Source organism: Notolepis coatsorum (genome assembly GCF_963971535.1).
Source record: "Notolepis coatsorum genome assembly, chromosome: 3".
Lineage (NCBI taxonomy): Eukaryota > Metazoa > Chordata > Actinopteri > Aulopiformes > Paralepididae > Notolepis > Notolepis coatsorum.
Window position 1 is genome coordinate 167577693 of NC_140167.1, and position 18749 is coordinate 167596441.

At 42.7% G+C, this 18749-nt stretch overlaps 1 protein-coding gene across 2 annotated transcripts in view; it reads right to left on the reverse strand.

Moving 5' to 3' along the window:
• Positions 1-4785: 4785 nt before the first annotated feature.
• Positions 4786-18749, reverse strand: part of grb14 (growth factor receptor-bound protein 14) — a gene marked incomplete at its 5' end in the record, with an annotated part of 125654 nt that continues 111690 nt past the window's right edge. For both annotated transcript variants that reach the window (XM_084311636.1, XM_084311635.1), the window contains 4 exons: positions 4786-6611; positions 9103-9196; positions 12339-12426; positions 14720-14789. In XM_084311636.1, the coding sequence (XP_084167762.1) occupies positions 6465-6611; positions 9103-9196; positions 12339-12426; positions 14720-14789 (399 nt within the window). In that variant the 3' untranslated portion in view covers positions 4786-6464. The remainder of the gene's footprint in view (positions 6612-9102; positions 9197-12338; positions 12427-14719; positions 14790-18749) is intronic.

Here is an 18749-nt window from a genome sequence, read left to right on the forward strand (position 1 = left end):
CACACTGGCATTTAAAGGGTTAGAATTATAAAATTAATATGTGGTGTTATGATCAGGGCTGAAGTTGAATAAAAGATTGTATTATTTTCAATCTGACATTACATAAAAACTGAAAATCCATCAAAATCAGTGTTGTTGCTAATCATATATGCTAGCCTGTTTTTTAACAATAATTTGTGATGCCATCACAAACACTGACATTTAAAGGGTACAAATAAAAAAATGCCTGCACCAGAATGCAGGAAATTAAGTCTTTGTAACAAGAAATGTCCTGGTGGGGGACTCCCAGACCCCCTGCTTAAAAAGTGGCCTGACGCTGCAGGCCAGTATGACTTACTACTACCATAGTGTCATTATACCTGTATCACTGTTAGGGATGGGTACCGAATTTGGTACTTTTGAGGCACCGAACCGAAACACGTCGGTACTACCGAGTATCGAATCAAGTGAGAAACCAAAAAATACATTATTTTTTTTATTTTGTTTTTATTATTATTTTTTTTTTATTTATTTTTTTACTTTTTTCTTTTCATGTCAACGTTCACACGCACAATATATGCTTACCTAGGATTTGACTTGATTCAACAACAAAGCAGTCGGAGCAATGACAAGCCGAAAACTGTCGAAATTGTAGTTATTTGAAGTTTGGATTATTTTTTTTACGACTGAGGTAGGTAAATTAAATTTCTTGAGACTAAAGTACCGAAAAAAGGTACCGTTGGGTACCGGTATCGATTCACAGGTACCGGTACCGGTATTGGTTCAAATGTGAAAGGTATACCCATCCATAATCACTGTACATATTAATACTACAACTCTGTACATACTTCTGATTAGTATTATTACTCAGTAGTACTAATTTATTTATTTTATACCCAGTTTAATCACCTGCACATTGTATATTATTATTGCACTTTACTGTTACATTTGCACTCTGGTTGGATGGATGCCAAACTTATTTTTGTTGTACTGTACTTGTGCTGTATATGACAATACATTTAAATCAAATCGAATCGAATATAATCAAATGTGTAATTAATTATACCATGCGCTACGAAGACACATTGCTGTGACAGTAAAGGAAGTCATTAACGCGTTAATCAATGCCCACAATGACGGCAAACAAGAACATAAATGATCATGACTTTATATAACGCTGCGTTCACCCGACAGCTCAATCTACAAAAGTAACAATTACAAAAATCATAACAGTGCAAACAGACTTTAGGTTTTCTTTTTCTTTATAAAACATTGCAGTCCATGACATTCATTGTTCAATGCACTGCGTTCTCCCTCCTCCTCCTCAAAACATAACGAAGCGTCTCACTGACGCCGCCGTGACTCCATTTAAATGTCAACGCCTGTCACACTTTGTTTCACAATGTCTTCGTTTTGTAAAAGTTGATGAATGCTTTTCAGAAACGAAGTGACACAGGCTGCGTTCACACCACAGCCAAAATGGCACTAATCAGATATTTTTTTCATGGCAGTGTGAACAGAACAAATCACATGGAATCTGATATTTTCAATTCTGATTTGAGCCACTTTCATATGTGGTCCTAAATCAGATACAGGTCCGATTTCTTTGCAATGCGACCTTAGTCTGAACAGAATTCATGTGACTTGTGCGTCACTCTAGATTGACATTCATCACAGTTCTGCGCTGGCGAGAGTCACTCTGTGAATACAAACATGGAAGAGAGCTGTAATGGAGGTGGTCAGTGGAGGGACAGGGAGGTGTTTCCCTTATACGTATTTGGGGTGATACTTCTGTACAAGAAAAACTATCATATGGGTCTGTTTGAAAGCATATAGAAAGAAGAAACATCTCTCTTTCACCTCCTCCTCACCACCATTATCATCTGCTCATGAATTATCTAGCCTCCACTGCGACTTATAGATTAAACCAGGGGTTCCCAAAGTCGGGGGCGCGACCCACAGGAGGGTCGCGAGCCGCCGCGGTGTGTGTGTGTGGGGGGGTCGCCAGATGATTTCCAAAAAAAAATCTAAAAAGAAATCTAATCTATTAGCTTCTATTATCTATTGTTTTTTTGCAGTCAGGCCACTGAACTTAGAAGCAGGCCAGGACAGTGTTTCTAGTTGCAGCAGCGCAATAGTTAGATAGTTAGAGATAACCTAGTTGGGGAACAACCAGGAGATCACTGCAACTCACACAAGTTGGATAACTCTCTCTCTCTCTCTCTCTCTCTCTCTCTCTCTCTCTCTCTCTCTCTCTCTCTCTCTCTCACACACACACACAAAAGGAGCCGCATGTGATTGGTGGAGGCGGGACCCTTACAAAAAACTGTTGTTGCTAATCATTGACACATGCTAGCCTGTAATCCCCCCCAGAAAAATCTACTTTGCATTTGATATATTGCAAATATATGCCATCACACACACTGGCATTTAAAGGGTTAGAATTATAAAATTAATATGTGGTGTTATGATCAGGGCTGAAGTTGAATAAAAGATTGTATTATTTTCAATCTGACATTACATAAAAACTGAAAATCCATCAAAATCAGTGTTGTTGCTAATCATATATATGCTAGCCTGTTTTTTAACAATAATTTGTGATGCCATCACAAACACTGACATTTAAAGGGTACAAATAAAAGAATGCCTGCACCAGAATGCAGGAAATTAAGTCTTTGTAACAAGAAATGTCCTGGTGGGGGACCCCCAGACCCCCTGCTTAAAAAGTGGCCTGACTGGGGCTATATTTTGCACTATATTTCCTGGCCTGAATGATTTCCCCAGTCCGGCCCTGGTTAAAAGCCTCCAATGCTTATTAGTGTGTGTGTGTGTTTGAACGTGTGCATGTTTCAACCATACATTTCCATTAAAAAAATAAAAATAAAAATAAAATCTTTTATTTTTTATATACCTCCTATAATAGTGGGGGTCGCGGCTCTCTGACCCCGTTATTTTTGGGTCGCGGCCTGAAAAGTTTTTTTATTGTATTGCTCATTAGCGTGTGCGCAGCGGGTCAGTTCAGGAGCAGTGACCATATATATATGTGAACAGCCAAACAAAAAAATCTGATCTGAGCAATAAATGAGAATTGAGCACCAATGCTTGCAGTGTGAACGCAGCCATAGCATGTCCGTGGGAGTGCACTGCTAGCATTAAAATACAAACCAACCCAGGTTTTCTGCACATTGTTGTACCTGAATCTTTGGAAATATACTATAAAAACACAAATGTCAATATACAATGATTAAGATATGATCAAAGAAAATCTGTCACAATCGATTACCAATCTTACATCTTATGGTTTAAAAATGTGAAATCGTCAAAAGGCAAATATATGTGACGCTCTGCCTACGGAGCAGAACAGACTTGCTTCACTGAGTACATAGTGAATACATTTCAACTAGTGTACAGTGAAGACCAAGGAAGCTGTGCAAGGTCTCTCTCTCTCTCTCTCTCTCTCTCTCTCTCTCTCTCTCTCTCTCTCTCTCTCTCTCTCTCTCTCTCTCTCTCTCTCTCACACTTCCTCACTGGTCGTCATATCTCTCAAAAAAACTAAACAAAATACAAGAATCGTAATCTTAAAAAATACCTGAATACGTAGAGATATGATAACAGGGGAAAAGCATAGAGTGCTTAGATTTTTACCCAGAGGAAACAGGACAGGAGGTTTTGGGGACACAGGACAGGAGGTTTTGGGGACACAGAACAGGAGGTTTTGGGGACACAGAACAGGAGGTTTTGGAGACACAGAACAGGAGGTTTTGGGGACACAGGACAGGAGGTTTTGGGGACACAGGACAGGAGGTTTTGGGGACACAGGACAGGAGGTTTTGGGGACACAGGACAGGAGGTTTTGGGGACACGGGACAGGAGGTTTTGGGGACACAGGACAGGAGGTTTTGTGGACACAGGACAGGAGGTTTTGGGGACACAGAAAAGGAGATTTGGGGACACAGGACAGGAGGTTTTGGGGACACAGGACAGGAGGTTTTGGGGACACAGGACAGGAGGTTTTGGGGACACAGGACAGGAGGTTTTGGGGACACAGGACAGGAGGTTTTGGGGACACCGATTCCCAGCATGACAAGATTACGATACCCTTTGTCCAGACGTCACCTAACGGGACAAATAGCTACACCACACCAGACATTCTACTGTACTCCCACCTCTTGCAGAGACAAGTCGCATTTCTTTCCTCTCTCCCTAGGCCTTCAAGGCCGTTCCTACCGCCGCCTCTACTGCTCATGGAGCCCGACGCTGCTATGCCCTGCTTCGTGCCGGTGGCCGGACTATACTCAAATCAACTCTAAATGGATCTAATCAGTGGATTGCATATTTTCTTCAAGAAGCAGAATAAGGCTAACCCTCTCTGCCTATTGGGACATCATAATTGGGCTACCAACTTGAAAACGTGGTCATTTTTGGATTATCGAAGCTTTTGGACTGCAATAAGAAGATTTTGGATCTGTTTACCGCGCACAGGATCTACCAAAATGAACTGATAAGACACTTGGACACTTGGACTAATAATGCATTCAGTCATTTAGACGGAGTTGTTAAAACTCACTCCACTCAAATCAATAGAGTTATATTTCACTCTATTCAAATCAAATTTAAAGTGACGTGGCTGGGATAAATTGTGCCAGTCAGTCAGCCAAAACAAATTCCTGACCAAGGTCGAAACGGGGAGCTGCTGGAGTCGAAGGCCTCTGGGAGATAAGAGTGGCGAGCGGCTTCCCCACCCAATCCCTACCTCCCCCACCCAGGACTTGGCTTGTGCTGCCAGTCTGTTTGCGGTGGTGAATATGCATATGTTTGTCTCAAAGCTCTGTACCATTATTACTATCTAAAATGTAATAATTGTGGAATATTACTGTAATGAGCTGTATGTGTATGATCCAAGCGTCCTATGATCCTCATAGGAGCATAACAGAAAAAAGCATTCCATGTGAAGGTATTCTGTATCTTTGCATGTCAACTAATAAAGAAACTTGAAACTTGAACTTGGTTAGGTCAACACATTAAAGCTGCTGTCAGTGGTATTTTCTTAGTTAAAACAAGCGGTCTACGTGTTAAAATAATAGCTCTACATTCCGACAGTCATCACTGATATACAGTAGTGTATGGTCAGTAACATGGGTCTCCCAGTCCCTCTGCTCTGCAATGCATTTTCTGGTATCCCTTCCCACTTTAGCCAATCAGGAGAGAGAACTCCACACTGCAAATATGTGCTTGAAACAAGTAAAATAGTCTGCCAGCAAATTTGGCTTGGCAAGATTTCTTGAAATAAGTACCAAAAAATATATATGTAGGGTTCTCTCTCCTGATTGGATAAAGTGGGAAGGGATACCAGGAAATGTATTTTCTGTTTACTGCAGAGTGGAGGGACTGGGAGACCCATGTTACTGACCAGACTATATCATATCTATATCAGTGATGGCTGTCGGAATGTAGAGCTATTTAACACTTATTTTAACAAAGATATAACACTTACAGCACCTTTAAAACTGTAAGATATCAGAAAAAGACTTCCATTGTGTGTAGAGAGTCTGATCAAATGAGCTGCTTTATATAAAAAAAACAAAAGCGTTCAGCTTTACAATATACGTATACAGTACAACGACTCGGGTTTGGACTTCGTACCTTTTTTCTTCATATCGACCCGCTTGGGGTTAACACTTCATTCTACACCAACCTCTGCGACACCTGCTGTGAATTCTGTTCCGACGGTATTGTACTGCGTTTCTCACAATGGGGCTGTCAAGTCGTGACGTATCGACCTTCCAGTTTCTGGGGCCAAGCTTCCTGCGTTGGTGCTGCATCATAACAACCTGTTTGGGGTATGTGCTCCTAGTATCTCCTGCTGTCTGAAGAGGTATGTGTGCCTAGTATCTCCTGCTGTCTGAAGAGGTATGTGTGCCTAGTATCTCCTGCTGTCTGAAGAGGTATGTGTTCCTAGTATCTCCTGCTGTCTGAAGAGGTATGTGCTCCTAGTATCTCCTGCTGTCTGAAGAGGTATGAGCTCCTAGCATCTCCTGCTGTCTGAAGAGGTATGAGCTCCTAGTATCTCCTGCTGTCTGAAGAGGTATGTGCTCCTAGTATCTCCTGCTGTCTGAAGAGGTATGAGCTCCTAGTATCTCCTGCTGTCTGAAGAGGTATGAGCTCCTAGTATCTCCTGCTGTCTGAAGAGGAGCGTTTGCCCCCCCGGACATGAATATACGTGTGGCATCAGATTTAACAACCGAATTGTGTCATTTTCACCTTTTATTTGGAAGGAAAAGAAGATGGAGGACGGGGCTTTAACTACATTTATATCAAAATGAACAGTAGTGGGCGATAAAGAGTGGTTTTCGATTTAGCATCATGGCTGTTGAGTCTGTGTGATGTTTGTTTTAGTCAAGGCACAGGAACACTAGGGGGGGGGGGGTCTCCAGACGGCTGTGATCGTAAGGTGCATGCTGAGGCCCCTGGGGAGCCGTTGCCGCTCATAGGGTGACCCGGGCACAGTGGTGTTTGAGTTTGCAGGGCAGCACGCCGCGGTTGAGCTGGTAGAACTCCACCAGCTGGAGGAGGTCGGTGAAGCGTGTGTGGCTGTCATCCAGGCTGTAGAACACCTCCCCCGCGTCCTCCACCTGGGGGGGGGGGGCACAGAGAGGTCAGGGTCACCGCCGGGTCAGAGAGACCGCCAGGGTCACCGCAGGCACAGAGAGACCGCACCGTCAGGGTTAGCTTCTCGTTCAGAGCGAGGGCATCAGAGAACGTATAGATAAAGCGCTAATCGACCACAGGAAAAAAACTATAAAAAGTTATAGCCATAAGTAACATATTTACGTCTCACGTTTCGTATCTGCAAAAGTCTTATCAACAATGATTGTGGTCGCAGGCGAGTGCTCTCCCGCCACTAGACTAAGACACATAATTTTCATAAATACATCAATATATTACTTATATAACATAACGTACAATATGTACCTTTTTCCTGTGGTTAATAAGTACTTTATTTACATGTTTTAAGAGGGATCAGGCTGGTTAATAACATCAAGATTTTATACCGTTTCCTTGATTTGATTTCAATTGGACTTTAACACTTTGATTGCCCAACCCGAGTTTTCTCGTATTTTCTATTTTTTTTTTTTTTTCGCGATCTGAAATCATATTTCATCAACCAAGTCTACCGTTGGAAAATCAGCCACTCCAGGCGCTCAGATGTGAAAAAAGCGCCCCCTATCGTCTCCCAGATGGTAATTCACCCTTTTGGATTGGACTCAGTGAAAATGAATGAGAAAAAAAAACCTGCACTCCACATTTTACTTCTCACTCACGCAGCCGGGGTCGATCAGCTCCACTCTGGACCCTCAGAGCAGCGGGGATTATGTGTTTTTACAGTATACTCGTGGGATCAATAAAAGGATTGATTTTTTCGAATGGCGATCAGGAATTCGAATAATCCATTTGGATACCATCTGATCTCAGGTAAGGAATCTATGTTACCAGTCTTAGGATAATCAGACCCGTTTTCACGGAGATATAAGCTTTTATGTGATTATGTAATATGGCTGTTTGACTCTAAAGGGGTCCCCACACTGCAAGCGATTTTAGCCAGGCGACCGATTTTTTTAGCGAGCCGACCGACAGAATTGTATCGCCTCCATTGTTATGAATGAGAGAACACACACGGCAGGAGATTTTGAACCGACGGTCGGCAAGCTATTTCTGTCGCCTCGTGAAATATCGCCTCAATCCTATTTTTTGAGGTGACGGCACACGGACAATGAGGAAATAACATGACTTCTACAGTAGAAGTAGTGCAGAAGTTCTACTGGTGTATCATTTGTACACCTTTAATGTATCAATACATTCATTGATCAATAACCTACGTATTATTACCATGCTACTTATGTTCATTATTATTAACGGGAACAATTTAAATAAATAACGTTAGTTTGAGAAGCTATAGTGGCCGCTTGTCATTAACTAATAAATTAACAATGCGCCACGATGCACCTACTAGTGTTTTAATACTCGGGTAACAAAATAAGTTGTGGATGTTGACAGAGTTTAATGTCCAGGCTGCAGCTGAAGGTTTATTGACAATAAGGTTTATTGTCCAAAGAAAATGATGGTTGAGAACAAAACAGTTTGCGTCTTCCGTGAAAAAAACATTCTCTTTCAGCAGCTGCATAACAATACTTGTCCAATCGGTGGTAATGAACGTATCGTAGCGATCAGGCATGCAGTAATGTCAGGAAGAATGAGGAGAGGTTGTATTCGTATAGTGGTTTAATTCCAGCTCAATATGGGTTTTACAGGTTAATACTCCCTCGTAACGCACAACACAGCTACCTGCTATTAAATACGCTCGCTTCACAACAACATAACGGGTCCGTCCTCCTATATCTCCCGGGGGGAAGCAAATAACCACACCCCCAGCTAGACAGAGCGACGGTCGCCCCTGGTGTGGAGGGGCAAGCGATTGTCGTTGAGCAACAGGCGATCGCATCGCCAGGCGACGTCGGTCGCCCGCCGTGTGCAGACCAAGAGTGATCAGGAACTGCGAGAATCGATTTTCAGCGTGCGGCACTAGCATGCACACGTACACAATATACTATCGATAATCTAGCGTTTATTTGAAAACGATTCATAAATAGGCCGCAAAATGACAACGTTCTATAATATTCCAGTAAAGGGCGATTATCATAGAATGTCTTCTTTTTTCCGTGAAAATTTGTGCTTTTCAAAATGCTATCAAACGGAAATGAACCGATAAAAAAACAATCTGCTTCGACAATGTTGACTGGAAATGGGTCATTGATAATGCGACAAGCAGATTAGACACATAGCCATAATTTAAAACATAGATTAGGCGATATTAACGTTAACATTGGAGTGGATGTGGGCATTTAAGCACTAAATGTGCGCCCCCTGCTGGGCATTCAAAGTGTTAATGTCAAGACACATTATATGAATAAGATGAGTCTTTCATCCAGAGAGCGAGAGCGAGAGCGAGAGAGAGAGAGAGAGAGAGAGAGAGAGAGAGAGAGAGAGAGAGAGAGAGAGAGAGAGAGAGAGAGAGAGAGAGAGAGAGAGAGAGATAAGCCTGTCAAAACAAGGGATTCTACTCACAGGTAGGATCTGGAAGTGTTTGGTTCTCTGTGTGTGGCACAGTGACAGTACAAACGTCTTGGGGTTGCTTTGGCTGTCTCTCAGGAGAAACACTCTGAGAACACATGAGAAAACACCCAGGTAAAAATACTGCCGTGTTTTACCATACAGGAAGATACAGGAAGAGAAAACACAGCTCTCATACTGCTGTGTTTTACCACCAACGAGGAAGATACAGGAAGAGGGAATACGAGCGGGAGAATGAATGGGAGGTGATGATGTTATCACTGAGAACTCATTCACGAAACTTGTGCTGAATAGCCATCAATAATTCCATGTCTCTTGTTTGTGGCTTTAGTTCATTTCAGTTCAGTTATTTTTTATTTCGGGTTTTGGACACATAACAATGGTCATTCCATATACAACACATATATAATGTGATATGAGATATATAGTACATGATATATACAATATTATATAGTACCATAATAGTATATAGTGTAAATATAGTTTAATATAATATAAAAATTATGGCGGCTGAGTGGCGCAGTGGGCAAGGCGCTCGCCACTAATGCAGGAGTTGCTGGTACCGAGCCCAGCTCTCGGTGTTGCTACCAGCTTGGCCGGCCGTCATACTAACACAATTGGCAGTGTTAGAGGGTGGGAAAGCCGGTGGGTGGGGATTGGACGTTGTGGACAGCGACTCCTACAGGTCGGTTGGGTGACGCCGGTACGGCGGAAACAGGAAGTATCGGGGGCAGCGTGAGCCTCCCACGCATTACTCCTCGCCACTGAGAGTTCGAGCTGTTGTGGTGAAAAGATGCGACAGGCTGCCTCCTCGTGTACCGGAGGGGACATGTGATGCAAGGCTTCTATCCTCACTACAGCCGACCAGTGGGAGGCATAGTCTAGCAACGTTCAAGACAGGGGAGGGAAGAATTGGAAACACGAAATTGGGATGGGAGAAAAATAGAAAATGGGGAGAAAAAGTGGATCAAAAAATATATATATAATATACAAATTAATTATATGATTATATAATGTAATATGATATAACATACAATACAGTAACATATGTATTTTTTTTTATTAATATGCAATTAAAGCTCTTCTTCCCTTTTTTTTGTCTAGATTTGAATCGATTGTTTTCACAATATTTTAGTTCATCCTCTAGCCCAGGGGTCTCAAACTCAATGTACCTGGGGGCCGCTGGAGGTAGAGTCTGCGTGAGGCTGGGCCGCATTAAATATTCCACAAAAAAAGGGTTTCAAGTATTCCAATTTTTTTTACAACTGATCCAATCTTCTCAATCGTTAGCAATAACGTTTCAGAACATGAACAGTTCTTCAGAACATGAACGGTTCTTCAGAACATAGGCTTACCTACTCCTTGCTGCCAGAGACTTGGCAGTGCTTCCTCTTATGTCTTCCCCCCTTGTGTGTCCTCTCAGGTTTGTCAGGCGCAATACATCTTCAACAAACTACCCCTTTGCCTCATCATAAAACCTCACAAACACCAGCAACTGAGCATTCTCAATGGTGTCAGTGGACTCATCCACAGCTTCAGTTATTCTGGTTGCTGTGCTATCTGATGGGGATTTGCTTTTGTTTGCCTTCAAACATGGTCTCCATCACTTCAGTCATACATTATTTTATTATGTACGCATCAGAGAATGGCTTCTTGTGTTTAGCCATTTAGCCAACACCAATGTCACTGAGTGAGGACTTGGTTGCTTTTTCTCGTTGTGACATAGATTTAACAATAATTCTGCTTGCAGCTTGATATGATGATTTCATTCGATTTATTTTTGTGGTTCTTAGCACAGAATTTTGAGGAAAGGTTGCATCAAAATAACTGTTTTGTTTCATAGTGGCGTTTCAAATATGCCACTCTTCACAAGAGCTACAGTTTCTTGGCATAATTAGGCACATTGGTTTGGTGCTGGGAGGATGCACGCATATTTTTCAGTCCGTTCACCTTTGAATTGCAGCGATTTTCACTGTCGACTTTTCTTTTACTGGCCATCTTTGAACATGCCACATTTTTCTACTAGCTGCCTGCTGGCGAAACTATGCTACTAGCTACAGTACCTGCAGATTAGACTACCTGTAGATGCGCTGTCAACTCTCGCTCTGACTCGGACCCGTTGAAAGAGACGACATTCGGTGAAGACCCGCCCTACTCTGCCTCTGATTCGCAGACTGTGGGTGGGGGGGAAAACGCTGACGGGATGCTGAATGTGATTGCACCAGAGTAGACAGACACAGACAGTGGAGGTGGAGCAGTGCAGCCGGACAGGCAGATCACTGCTTGCAGAGGAGATAGCGGAGAATTCCGAGGATGCCTCCACTTGGTATCACTCCGGAATCACATTTCAACCAAGTCACTAACGTAACGTTGCTGTCATGAGCCTGCGCTATGGTAGCCTACAAGTGATAAAATAAATAAAACATCCAACTCGCGCAACGATGCGGCAAAAACGATGCCGCACTAACACTAAACTTTGATGTCAAGTAGGGCGCCGCAAAATATCATCTAGCCCATTCCACAGGGTGGCTCCGTAAGAGGAGATACACATTATTTTCAGGTTGGTTTTCATCACAGGTTTTTTGAAGTTCAATAGTCCTCTGAGGTTGTATCCCCGCTCTTTATCCAGAAATTGACTTCTTATATTTACCGGTAATTGATTATTTCTTGCTTTGTACATAACTTGCAGAGTTTTAAAGTTTACCATATCAATGAACTTCAAAATGCGTGATTGTAGAAACAGTGTGTGTGTGTGGTCCCGATATCCTGCATTGTTTATTACTCTTATTGCTCTTTTTTGTAGGATAGTCAATGTATTTATGGTTGTTTTGTATGTGTTACCCCATACCTCTGTGCAGTAATGCAGGTAAGGCAAGCTCATTGCACAGCGTGTGCAATGAGTTGGGATTGAGTACATGTAGGGAGGAGACTTGTTCATAAACCTAGACTGAAATGTTCCAAGGTCACAATAATAACACATTACTTCTGTTGCTGGGTGTATTCTCCCTTTAAAATGTCTCGGGGCTCGTCTCAAGATATCTCAAGTTACTGCAGAGTATAACAACCTACGAAGAAAAATTATGTAGGACATTTAGTCTCTTAAACTATAATCACATGTTCCTCTGCATGTGGAATCCTTACAGTGCAGCGATTGTATTCAGTCTCTGCTATTCTACCCTCTCCAACCGCTTTCACAATCAGTCATGGAGGGGAAAAGGACAGCCTCTCACCCGTCAATAAGACCGTGTTGAGTGATTAGGCGCTGAGCCTCATCTCGAGACAGCTTGCTGTGGAACCAGGGCTGGGCCAAGTGCAGAGCTGGAGCAGAGAGAGAGAGAGAGAGAGAGAGAGAGAGAGAGAGATTCAGGAGTTTGTTCTGAGGTGTGTTCACACTAACACATAAATGGTAAATGGTGCATTTATATAGCAGCTTTTATCCAAAGCGCTTTACAGTTTGTTCCTCACATTTGACCCATTCACTCACACACAGACGGCGGAGGCGACCATGCAAGGTGCCGACCTGCTCATCGGGAGCAGTTAGGGCGTTGAGTGTCTTTGCTCAAGGATACTTCGACGCGCTGCCAGGGAGGAGCTGGAATAGAACCGGGAACCTCCGGATTACCAGACGACTGCTCTACTTCCTGAGCCACTGTCGCACCGCAACACATATAGGTTTGCAGCACATACAGTAGTAAGTATACTTTATTTACATGAACTAGGGCACAGTAAGTAGGGCACTGCACGTTATAGTGTATGAGCAGGGCAAACATGGGCTCCATTTTAATATGTACTTTATTGTTGACTGTATGTGACCTGTGTTGTTAAGACAAATAGCCTTGATGAGGCGTACAGGCAAATGAAGGACTGTGCCCACGTCCCCCACCTCCCTCTAGGGGCCCTGCACCAATGGGAAAAGAGGAAAAATTAAAAGAAGTTCTGAGAAAAGAAAAAAATAATTAATAATGATAATAATAATTCAGCAAGCGAATAAATGAATAATCAACAACCTTCATATTAAAAGGAATATTTGGGTTAAGATAAATCCTGGAGTGGCGACGGGGTTGAGAGGAGAACGAGAAGGAGGACTGGCCTAAATCAGTTCTTACTGTGGCTGCGTTCACACTGTGAGCCTTAGGGCTTAATTCTGACTTATTGCTCAGATCTGATCTATTTTGTTTGGCTGTTCACTTGTGGCCCAGATCAGATTCCAGTGTGAACTGGTCACTGCTCCTGAACTGACCCGCATGCGCAAACGAACAATAAAGAAGATGAACGTAAAAATGTACAGTCAATCTAGAAGAGTGACGTAAAAGTAATGCCTGTTCAGACTGAGGTCACATTACAAAAAAAATAAAAAAATAAAACCTGTATCTGATTTAGGACCACATAAGTCGCCCAAATCAGAATCGAAAAGATCAGATTCCGTGTGATTTGTGTTGTTCACACTGTTAACTCATTCAGCGCCAGGGGTCGCTGTTTACCTTACCGTTGAAATGCCGTCGCCTTTTAACATGGGGATACGCCTCTCCGTGCTTTGATCGCTACCAACGGAACACGCCACACACACACACCAGGAATTTTTGGATCAACGCAATATTGATACCATACAGCCCTTACCTTGACCAGGATCTGTCCCGAAAAGAATATTCCAATTATCTGATCGCCATTCCAAGTACTGATGCCGGTCGTGTTGCCAATGTAATCCAGCAATGAACATGGACCAGGGGGGCCCGGCCCTCGTCGATGCATGCGTTATAAGCGGTTGGCTTGCCCGACTAGTTAGACCCCGCCCGCAGGCCGGCCCACACACCAAGCCACATCGGTTCAAATGGAGTGCAATAGCGGCTGCAAGGTGGCAGGCGGCAGTATTGGACTTTTGCGATCTGAGACCCATCCCGAGTGATAACACAAACTGCCTGCATGTTTTATGAATGGAATTATCGAATAAAAGAAATAACGATGAAATGGGGGTCCTGGCGCTCAACGTTCGGTGAGTTAACCCGACTATAGTCAGGTCCGGCACTCAAAGTGTTAAAGAATCGAAAGAAAATCTGATCCGAGTCACATTATGAGCAAAGAAATCAGATGCGGGCCACTTTCGCCTGCAGTGTGAACGTGTCCTTTAGGGTTTTCCTAAAAGCCAAGGTCTCACTCCGTCAGAACATTCAACCTTCTCACGCGTGATCCCGGATGAGAATTGATTGATTGAACATTTTATTAACAGATTGCAGAATGGGTACAATACAGTACGGCTCAATACACACAATTGTTAAGGGGATGCAGACCAGAGAAAGACTTTCGTCTTGTTTACATGAATTTTCCATTCATCATTAACATTTATGACATACACAACATACAGTACTGTTACATCCATAATATATTTGAGGGGGAAGAAACTGTACATTGGAGGGGGTTGGGTGTGGGGGGGGGGGGGGGGGGGGTTGGACATTTACCAGGGCCAGTTTCGAATTGCAGCCTCCTGTAGGTGCTCTTTGAGAGCGGTTTTGAAGGTTAGGGATTCACATAATTTTACGGCTGTGGGTAGGGCGTTCCACATTGTTGTGGCATAATTGCGAAACGTGTTTAGAAGGAGGAGAAGTGTGTCACGTACCGATGTTTGACGCGAGGCTCTGCGAGGCGGAGGGACTCCCGTGGGCACTCAGGCGATGGCAGCTCTTCTTCTGCAAGACAGAGAGTCACAAGTTGACATAATGCTCACGGAGCCAGAAAACACTTCCTCAAGTCTCCAAGTCAGCAGGTCGTTTAATGGTCGAGTCAAAATGCTCCTCGCTATTAAGGACCGCTGTGTGACGACCGGTTAGATTAAAATGTATTGTCATCATGGAGCACAAGTACAGTACAACTAAAATAAGTTTAGATTAGATTAAAATGTATTGTCATCATGCAGCACAAGGCGGCACGGTGGTGGTTAACACTGTCGCCTCACAGCAAGAAGGTCCAGGGTTCGATTCCCGCTTGGGGACCAGGTTTCCATGATGCCAGTTACCCAGGTGCGGTATCTCCCAGGCCTTTCTGTGTGGAGTTTGCATGTTCTCCCCGTGCTCGCAAGGGTTTCCCCCCCCGATAAGATAAACCCAATGGAAAAACATGCACAACAACAGATCGCTAACGCTGTGGCGTCCTTGACGAAGACGGACAGGAGCACTTGGATTGGTCCCCTGGCGCGGCTCACGTTGACGCCTGTCTGCTCCCGGCTGCCCTTGGGGGGGAAGGACGACGGGATGGGTTAATCGCAGAAACGAATCGCATCGGCGATCCTAAAGAGACAATGCATGCGTGTGTGTTCCGGTGTGTGTGCTAAACTAACCGCTGTGTGTACCGCTAAAACATTGAGTGTCGTTGCATGCCGAATAAAGACCTCTGCAACAGGTCCTGCATTATTATTATTATTATTATTATTATTATTATTATTATTATTATTATTATTATTATTATTATTATTATTATTATTATTATTATTATTATTATTACTACAGTACAACTAAAATAAATTTTGATTAGATTAGATTCAAATGTATTGTCATCATATTGTCATCATCAAGTCAAGTCAAGAGTTGTATTTGTCACGGCATACAAGTATACAATGAAATCATACAGATTAGATTAGATTAAAATGTATTGTCATCATGCAGCACAAGTACAGTACAACTAAAATAAATTTTGATTAGATTCAAATGTATTGTCATCATATTGTCATCATACAGATTAGATTAGATTAAAATGTATTGTCATTATGCAGCACAAGTACAGTACAACCAAAATAAGTTTGGCATCCAACCAGAGTGCACATGGAACAGTAAAGTGCAATAAAATATACAATGTACAGGTGATTAAACTGGGTATAAAATATATAAATGAGTACTACTGAGTAATAGTGCTAATCAGAAGTATGTAGTTGCAGTATTAATATGTACCGTGATACAGGTATAAAGACACTATGATAGTAAAGTCATACTGGCCAGCAGCGTAACTACTGTAGTAAGAGTAGGTAAGGGATATGTACAGATGTAGTATCTTTATCTATAGATAAAATATCCTACAATGTCTGCCATGTGCAATGTAAATATGTCCAAAGAAAATAACCTGCACACTAGATAGTTTGACATTCTTAAAGGGGTGCTTTGACATTCTTAAAGGGATATTTTTCTACATCTGTCCTTCATAACTAACTTATGCCTCAGATTTACTCACACATTCACACCCATATAAGGTGCCAATCTCATTGGGAGCAATTAGGGGTTAGGTTTCTTGCTCAAGGACACTTCGACACGCAGCCCGGGAGGAGCTGGAATCGAACCGTGAACCTTCTGATTACCAGACGACTGTGCAACCTCCTGACCCACTGACACCCTCCTTCAGTTTCTCTAAAATGGCATGTTAGCCTTCCTCATAGGAACTGTGAGGAAGCTAGCTCTACATCATGGTTTCAACAAGGACAGCTAGCATGTTTTTTTTTTTATGCTCTTTTTCTCCGCCTGATTTTCTATGTTTTTCTCCCCATCCCAATTTAGTCGTTATGCCAATTCCCCCCCTCCCCTACCTGGTCGTTGTGCGTATGTTCCCCCTACTGGTCGGTACAAGGGAACCCTGAAGTCTACCACATGCTTCCTCCAACACATGTGGAGATAGCCAGCGGCTCTCTTTTCACCTGGCAGCGAGGACTCTCATTGGTGAAGTGTAACGCGTGGGAGGTCACGCTGCCTTCACCACTTCCTGCCTTTCACTGAGCAGGCACCCAGACCTGACCTGTAGGCGTCGCTGTCCACAACGCCAGATTACCACCCACGACTTCCCTCCCACTAACTCAGCCAAACGAGTTAGTATGACGATCGGTCCAAGCCGCAGGCAATGCTGACTCCGGGAGTCGAGACCGCAGCCTCTTGCATTGGCGACGAGCGCAATCTCCGCTACGCTAGCATGGTATTCTAAGAGAAGAAGTAAGTAACCAACTGACGGAGAGAGAGAGAGAGGTGGTACGTTAGGTTCAGGAGTTTGCTCTGAGGTGTGTTCACACTAATACATAAATGGTAAATGGTGCTTTTATATAACAGCTTTTATCCAAAGCACTTTACAATTTGTTCCTCACATTTTACCCATTCACTCACACATTCATACACCATGCAAGGTGTTTCAATGAGGATAGCTAGCATGGTATTTTTGTTTTCCTTCTTTTTTAACAACATAGACAATACAGTTCAACATTATAAAATTATAAAGACATAGTATCAAAAAAATAATAATGAAAAATAGACTAAAATGAGAAAAGAAAAAATTGTCCTTCGGTCCATTCTATATTTACATTGTTTATTTACATTTACATTTATTTTCTTGTTTCCTTTTCATTCTTCTGTGATGTCGTTCTTTTTCTTCCTATATTCCTCCCACTTTTCCCATTTTGACTCAAATTTCTCCTCTTGCAGCCTCAGCATGTGTGATTCTCTCCATTTCCTGTATCCCCTCTATTATCTCTGTCCATTGTTCCGTCGTCGGTGCTTCTACTCTGTACCACAGTTTAGTCAAAGCTTTCTTGGCTGCTACTAATAGTATCTTAATCAAGTATTTGTCTTCCCCCTGAATTCCTTCCTGTGATAGGTTCCCCAGATACAATACTTGGCCTGCCTGGGGTATTTCGTATCCTACTATTTCATGCTAGCATGGTATTCTAAGAGAAGAAGTAACCAACTAAGCGCCTTGGGTATGTGAAAGGCGCTATATAAATTCAAGCCATTATTATTAACAAAAATTCTAAGCATCCCTTTTTAAACGCTCACAATACATATACTATATTCAGGCTTATCATAAGAGGTCAGGAGGTTGTGTGGAAATGCGAGGTTGAAGCGTTAATGTGACACATCATATCATATGTTTATTGGGAGTGTTTTTAATGTAGCACACCGTTCATCGTTTTGGACTCATTTCCAGAGTCCAAACTGTTTTCTGGGGTAGAGAGGCTTTAATGGGAGAGACCCCTGATATATATGGTCCTAACAATGGGTTTATGCATAACGTTGATCCTTCCTCACTGGTGCAGGCTGAGGATAACATTTCATTTAAAAAGTAAGCCTGCAGACAACATTAGTGATTCATAATTTAAGTTTTACGCATTTGCTTATATACCTGTTGGCTGTATACAAACATACCGTGTTCGAGCCAATCAACAATACCAACTGAGTCACATGACTACAAACATACCGTGTTCAAGGCAATCAGCAATACCAACTCAGACTGAGTCACGTGACTACAAATGCACCATGTTCGAGCCAATCAGCAATACCAACTGAGTCACGTGGCTACAAACACACCGTGTTCGAGCCAATCAGCAATACCAACTGAGTCACGTGACTACAAACACACCGTGTTCGAGCCAATCAGCAATACCAACTCAGACTGAGTCACGTGACTACAAACAGACCGTGTTCGAGCTAATCAGCAATACCAACTGAGTCACGTGACTACAAACACACCGTGTTCGAGCCAATCAGCAATACCAAGTTAGTTGTAATGTTAGTTTAGGTTCGTGTTAACGTTCGATAATGTACAAAATAAACGTATTCCGCTGCTATAGATGTCGCTCTTTTATTTTGAAACCCCCCAGAAAGGAAGTCATTGCTCTCGTTATC